The 7750-nt window shown below is 39.8% G+C and overlaps 1 protein-coding gene across 1 annotated transcript in view; it reads right to left on the bottom strand.

The window, feature by feature from the left end:
• The window catches only part of rnf128a (ring finger protein 128a), an 18841-nt gene extending 12646 nt beyond the window's left edge, over positions 1-6195 (bottom strand). The window contains exons 1-2 of the mRNA XM_016544007.1: positions 5607-6195; positions 4191-4435 (exon numbers count right to left, since the gene is read on the bottom strand). Coding sequence (XP_016399493.1) covers positions 4191-4435; positions 5607-6030 — 669 coding nt within the window. The 5' untranslated portion in view covers positions 6031-6195. The remainder of the gene's footprint in view (positions 1-4190; positions 4436-5606) is intronic.
• Between the last annotated feature and the right edge of the window lie 1555 nt (positions 6196-7750).

Below are 7750 nucleotides of genomic sequence, written 5' to 3'. Positions count from 1 at the left end.
GAGGTGAGGTGAGCTAATCATAGACTGAAGACCCAGGTAAACAATGAATTAATCTTTTCTGTTTCTTATAGCAGTTTTGTATTGTTTGTAGTGTGATCAACGTTTGCGTAAGTAGTAGACGTATTAAGGAAGTAACACGTAACATTTTAATTATATTTTGCTAAAATGAATGAAATGATTCGAAAAAAGATTCGTTCATTTTGCTGAGGGTCCGAGTCGGTAAAATGATCCGAACTTCCCATCACTACTTCTGATTGGCCAACATGGCTTTATGGTTGAGATTATATCGCTACCTGTTGGCTTGGCATGCTCTTGACAGTGCTTCATAGCATGCGTTTGCGTTTTCATGTGGATGGAGAATTTTTTAAAAACGGAAGAAGGAAAAACTCAGTTTATAAAAATACCCGTGTATGTGTGGACATGGCCTCAGTGTTTGTAGTTTAAAGCATACAATTGTTAGTACATAAGTTAGAGCAGAAGTAAAATACAGAAAAGAAGGACAGAATGTGATTTCACTTTCTTTTTTATAATACGAGTTAACAGGAATTGCCTTTATGATTGTAAATTAGTTAGCTGAAGACACACCTCTTCTGAGACTACCTGTGTCTTAAAAGTTGTAAAAGTCTCAGCAGATCAGGGAGAAGGTTGGCAGCCCGTAGAGGAACAGAGAGGGTGGAGGTTCTAGAAAATGACTTTGTACCTCGTTGTGAAGGAAGCACAACTGTTGCATTTGCTAGCTGTAAATGGCCGGAGGGAACATACACCTATAGTGTTCACTTCCAATGGCAGTCCTGATGGCCAACATTAAAGCACTGGAGCGACACAAAGAGGAATGTTACATGGACCCTCTGTGGTTGACTGTTTTGCTGTAGATCAGCTCCAGAGGCTTGTTCTGCCCACATTCTATACAATTTTAGCAACTCTGCGACAGTTAATGATTGCAGACAAAAGTCCCCCCCCAAAAAACATGGTGCTCATTCATGGGAGTGGCGATCGCTATGTTTGTATGTTTGAATGATCAAAAATGAGCCGATAGCCTCGTGGGCAGCGTGCTGACATGCGCTATGAGACGTCCTGAGCTCGAGTCCCAGCTCTCAGACCTTTCCCAATCCCGCCCCCCTCTCTCTCCCACTTCGCTTCCTGTCTACTCACTGTCCTATCATAATAATAAAAAATAATAAAAAAGAGCTGTTCTTAGAGAAGCACCCATGTGTCATTGATGCCCGAGAGATATTTAGCAATTTCTAGTCCTGTCTGCAATCCAAGTTTTGTAGTGTGAAATGTGTTTTGACTGGAAATTACATTGGTGATGACAGTTGTATAGTGTTGAAAAAAATGGCAACTTTGAAAGTCGCGTTGTTAGTCTTACTAACCAATAGAGTGAGCGCACCTCCGTTCTCCCCAATCAGCACTGCTCTATCCAACTGCGTAAACACCCACCATTAAAAAAACAAACCAAAAAAAAAAACAAAGCGGGAGAGAGACAGAGTGGGATTATGCCGTCTACTGGGTCAGATCGATAGTTAGGCAAATTCAACAGCCAATATCAAGAGCTCCCTTATCGGTTCTGTTTTCAGTATTGGCGAATAAAAGATACATTCTTAGATGTTTTTGTTAGTACGTGAACGTTATTTTACACATTTTATCTCCCCAACAGATTAATTTGAAATAAATTTATGATGCATGTTCGCTATTCCCAATTCAGAAGAGCGCACACACAGCCTGTGTCTGTGAATGCTTCTCATACTCGCTCCTCTCTGCCCCACGCGGCGCGAATCCCGCGTCACGGACGAGCCGTTCATGCTTGCCGCACTCACGCAGCCTGTCTCGTAATGCTCGTTTAGAACTACGGCTCTGTGAAGTAAATGCTGCTCCATCTGAAAGCATGTGAAAATACCACATTTAATAACATATTGTTACTCAGATAAACCGTATATTGCCGTAGTTGTGTGTTTTTTAGTCACGTTGAATCAATGAAAGCTGTTGAATCTTCTGTTTATTCAGCTGCAGCGATAGGCATTTTCTGGGTTTCTTCTGCGAGGCGTATTTGGAGTTTCAGCGCGAGAGCGCCCTCTGGCCTTTGGATGGAGATTTACTGCTGATCACAGAACCGTGCTTCACTGAAAGATACGCATGACGATCACAGCTTCTGTCGAATCGCGATCTCGATTCCATTTCGATTTATCGTGCAGCCCTATTGCAATGACAAGAGCTCAGATGAGAAGCTGCACAGCATACTAAGAAATGAAGGTCTGATTTTCCTGATGTTACAAAGCAAAACCATGCATTAACCAGGCAATGAATCACATGTGGCTATAAAGCTCAACTGGCCTGAAAGGCATCTTGTCCTTTTACTTAACCACTTACTTTCCTTTCATTCTTTTCTTCCCGTTTTCCCTTGAGCAAAACAACAAACAACTGGAACAGGTGCTTTTTGAGCACAGTAGTGCCTTTTGGCTGTCATATGCTTAAATATTTCATGGTATTTCCCTTTGAAAAAACAAGATTTTTAGAAAAATTCCCGGTATAATTTCATCAGTAGCAACTGAAAAAAAAATCCAGTGTGTGTTTGTGTGTCTAAAGAGGAACAGGTTGTGTTTTTAGTTAAACTTTATCCAAAATCAAACATTTCCTTGATACTAAACTCAGACCTAATGCCACCTTAGAACCAAACTCATTCACATACAGTGATGACATTAGGGCTGAAAAAACGAATGATCTCAGAACCCAGTAATGTGAAACCAGATCAACCAGTTAGAAGTATTTGGGTTTTGAAATTCATATTTAGAAACACTCTCAAATAGTCCTGTTTATACAATCACTTGCAGGGCAGATCAACTACCGTCAGTATAAATGAGAAACTAAAGTCAATGGCCTTTCTATTCTTGTTTTAGCTGTGAATGACACCTGTTATAATAATGACACTGACTATAAATATCAAAGATGGCAACTTTGATAAACAGTAAAGCCTTATCACAACTGTCACAACAACGTTATTTAATAAACAAGTCCAAATGAGGTGCAAGTACACTGGTGAAATCCTAATTAATAACAGACCACAATATGGTTGGAAGCAACTGGCTCGAAAAGCTTTGGTTTATGAACAGCGTATATCAATGCGTATATAGAACTTCTTGATTTTTCTCGTCAACCATGCCAATTTTTAAACCATATCACAAGTCATTTTTCTCAGCTCCAATGTTGGTGTAATTACTTCATATTGCATTTGAAGTGATTCACGCTACATTTAAATGTGGTTGTCACTCTTTGGTTACCAAAATTTGCAGTTACATGGCAACTGATATGATCTTAAAGTGCAAAACTTTATATACTTGAACAAAACCTAAGAAACAGTAACTACTGTTTGCTTGGGGTCATGTTTCTGAAAGAAGTCTCTTATGCTCACCAAGGCTGCATTTATTTGATCAAAAATATAATAAAAACAGTAATACTGTGAAATATTATTACAATTCGAAAGAACTGCTTTCCATTTTAACATATTTTAAAAAGTAATTTATTCATGTGATGGCAAAGCTGAATTTTCAGCAGCCATTACTCCAGTCTTCAGTGTCACATGATCCTTTAGAAATCATTCTAATATGCTGATTTGGAGCTCAAGATACATTTCTTATTATTACCAATGTTAAAGACAGTTTTGCTGCTTAATATTTTTGCGGAGACCGTTTGTCTGTCCGACTCTGTTGCCCTTTCGGGCTTGAACTGATGGTAAAACTAACGACATTATCAACTGTCTTGATATTTACTTTGAAAGCTGAAGCTGCGATTATGGTAAGGGGCGTTACATTTCCGACACGTGCTTGTGGTGTTCGGCCAATCACAATGCACTGGGTCAGCTGGCCAATCAGAGCAGACTGTGCTTGTCAAAAGAGGGGGCTTTGTTGAAAACGACCTGTTTGAGAGAGGCGGGGCATAGAGGACCTACAATAATGTACAATATTTGAAAAATAATGTGTTTTTTGAACATTAACGCATGTCAACATATTCTGTCACACCAAATACACAAAATAATGATCTTTAAAATAGCATCACATGACCCCTTTAATACAGTTTTATTGCATTGTAATTACTGCCATAATGTGATTTTGAGTGAAACTGTGGTTACCACAGTACATTAACAGGATTGTTCTTTAAAGCCCATCCAATCAGCGGCCATCCACACAGTGCTGTACCTGTTTGCGGTTCTGCTGTCTGAGGCTGTTCAGTCTCCGCGCGGAGTAGATGATGAAGTATCCAACAGTCGCCGCAGTAACGATGAAGAAGGAGATAGAGACGAAAAACACTGAATAGTGACTCATCCAGGGACCGTGCTGATTCCCAACCTCTACTGCTATGGAAACGGGCAAGCCCTTTTCTAGCAGCTGGAACAGCTTTATCCCACGGACGTTGCCAATCATGACTGCAACGATGCTCGTGCCTAGAAACACAGAGGTAATACTGAAAACACGGGCAGCACGCATGCGCAAACCAAAACACACACCGTAGCGCTTAGCAACCTGATGGTTAGTCCAAACGTCAACAAACATGCAACATTAAATGTGTTTACTAACATGTACCCAAATAAAATACGTTTTAAATTAAGTGAGAGGAAATTTGTGTCAAACTAATTGACAAATTTAATTTTTTTCTTTGTGAGAAAAAAACTTGTGTCATGCACGAGACACTTGAGTCTTAAACAGTGGTGAAGGACAGAGTTTGTTTAACAAGATGTGAGTTCTGAATTCTTTACTTTATACTCTAAAAAAATACTTGTTTGCATGAGCATGACAAAAAATATAATGAACAATATCACAATCTACCAGTGTTATTATAGTTAACTAGCCATAAAAACACATTTCGTTACATAACAAACTGAAATAGGCCTAACTTATTTTTAGTTATTTGACAAGGCAACGATTATCATTTTCATTTAGTTTAACTATGTATTGAAATGAATAAAATATAAATTATAATTATTAAATTATAAATTAACCATATATACATATTTTAAAACAAATAAACATGATAAAAGACATAATTAAATTACTAAAATATTAACTAAAACTTAAAAAAAATTTAAATACAAGTTTACTCAAAATATTAAACAGAACAGTAATAATATCAATGTTACAAAAACAGCACCGCAAATAACACCTTTAGGTATACACACACGCACACCCTTTCGTTTTATGACATGACACAACGTGATAAAACGCGTTTATTACTGGTCATCTGAAATGTCTTCAGGAAATTGAGTCATTACGCAGTGAATTTCTCCCTCTGATGCTCCGTAAGTGGATTTATGCTTTAAAAACCAGATCGCACCAGCTCTAAAATGTGGTTCTAGTCCAGTTTATTTATATATCATGGACAGGCGAGAGCAGAGTGTGCGCTCTTCCGCGTAGAGGAGGTCCTATCAGCTGTCAAGTTTACACAACACAACGCCCGGGTTAGAGTACAACTGGCAACTAAGAAGCCAGAATTTATTATCAGAATAATGAGAGACAAGGCAACACTTGCATATATACACATACTAAAACCTATACTGGACCCCGTCTGAAAATGTTCAGCACCTCATCTTGTCGTAATGAGCCCGTTGGATCACCTACCTGGGTGGGACATCTGAATGACCCGATTTTCTGCCCCGTAGTCATTGAAAATGATAGCAGCGGCAGCTCCGTTCATGGCCGCGACGTTAATTTTATCGGTGAAAGTGCATCCGTTTCCGCGCTGGATTAAGGCGATCCAGCCCGTGGAGTCGTTCGGTCGGCGATAAACGGTGTCATCTTCACAGCCGTAGATCGGATCGGCTAAATACACATTCCCCACTACAGAAGTTTTGGGAGAGTCTTGCCCATACAACCCCATCTCCTCTCGAAACCAGGTGGTTAGGTTTGTTTCAGGGTTTGTATAGGAAATGTTCAGGTATGCAGTGCACAAGTAACTGGCTTGCGCCAAACGCACACTCGAAACCTGGAAAACAGAGGCCACCAGCAGCCACGAAAACACATCCCGACTCGCAAGAAGCCCCATATTCGGCACACCAACCCTGTCGCTTCTCTCTTTAGTTCAGTTCAAAGCACAGCTTGAAACAAATTTGGTTTTAAAATGATTCAAAAATGGTTCCGCAAACTCACGTAATCGATATCTCCCTACTGAGCGCCTACAGGTGTTTTAGTAACGCAACTGAATGGAAACTCTACCTCGCTGAGGTCACTGCGCCCGAAGCCACGCCCACCCCTCTCTTAAAGCAACACACGCTGTTTTTCTTGCTTCACTCATGCTCTTGGAAAGTGACTGAATTATATGGTTTATTCAGGGCAGGATGTAAAAAGTACAGAATTCTGTTCAAGTTAAAGTACAGATACTACATCAACATTTTAGCCTACTCCACACCAGGGGCAGCAGGGGTTTGGCGTTTGTTTTTATATTTAATGCACTTTGTTTAAGTAATGTAGGCTTATCGTTCAGGAATGTTGTCGTTGTATGTATGGCCAGTGGCCACAGGGAATTATGCCATACCCTAGGTTTTTAGAGAGAGCAAGCGCAAAACCTGGCCAGCGGTTATGAAAACATGAATGATCATTTCTTTTAATGCAGTGCGCTGTCACTCTTTCTACATAAAAATCAGTCAAATCATGTAATGATTCACCTTGTAAAAAAATACATTCTTCAGAACTTCCCATTTTTTAATCAACTAAAAAAAGTCATGCAGTTTTGGAATGACAATGGTGGTGGGAAAAAGTACATTTATGGTCAATTTTCTATTAAAGGAAAAGCTGCCATATCAGTATTTAAAGTATATTTCACTGGCTGATTAAATAAAAGGAGTGTTAAAGTTATGCGAGCATGAAGTACTTAAGTAGTTTCCTGCGGTAACTTCAAAAGATTTAATTGCTTTGTGAAACATACGAATCCAGAGAAAGAATACATTAACTTACACATTAAACAGTTAACCCTTTCGCACGTGAGTTTAAAATATTCTAGCTGAGCCCCCAGCGTGAGTTTTTTTTAGGCGACCGTTATTTTAAAATGTATCGCCTTATTGTTTCCATGGCGACGCGTCATGCTTGTCATGTGACACAACGCAGCCACAATAGATCTGTGTGACACATGGATCGCTTTTATTTAGTTTTTCCTGTTTTATTCAAAATATTCACAAACATGCTCACCATCTTATGAAATATCTGATATTCCGATTCTGAAATATGTGCAAGTAAATCTATTTGGTAGTTTAAACACTTTTATATCGACCGTGTTAGTTGATCTATACCGGGTGATGGGCGCCGCCATGTTAGTTCGCGCTGAATACGAGCTGTGGGATTACCGGTGTGATCGTACGCTTCAGGGACCAGCCAAGACTGATCACACCGGTGTGATCGTACGCGTCAAAGGGTTAAATCTTAATACAATAAATCTTGAATAATATCATTTTTTCAGTGCCCTTTTAGAAAAAAAAAAATCTGGTGTAATGTCTGCAAGTTGGTTAGGGCCCCGTCCACACGAACAAGCCCTTATACCATCACGCCAATTCATTGGCCAAATAGCGCTTAGCACCACCCCCGATGCGCACGTAGGTGAGCTATATCGGTGTGCTGCATGCTATTTCATCAGATTTCCACTTGTTTACGAAGGAAGCGCTATCAAAGGTACGGAACGGCCCGCATTGCAGCATCTCGTTCCCTATTAAGGGAATCAAGGTTACATACGTAACCGAGATGTTCCCTCTCATAGGCTCACTTCGATGCTGCGA

The sequence above is a fragment of the Sinocyclocheilus rhinocerous genome, unplaced genomic scaffold, assembly GCF_001515625.1.
Source record: "Sinocyclocheilus rhinocerous isolate Xijiao unplaced genomic scaffold, SAMN03320098_v1.1 scaffold520, whole genome shotgun sequence".
NCBI classification, from domain to species: Eukaryota; Metazoa; Chordata; class Actinopteri; order Cypriniformes; family Cyprinidae; genus Sinocyclocheilus; species Sinocyclocheilus rhinocerous.
Note: the sequence above shows the minus strand (reverse complement) of the source record. Positions and strands in the feature narration are given on the sequence as shown.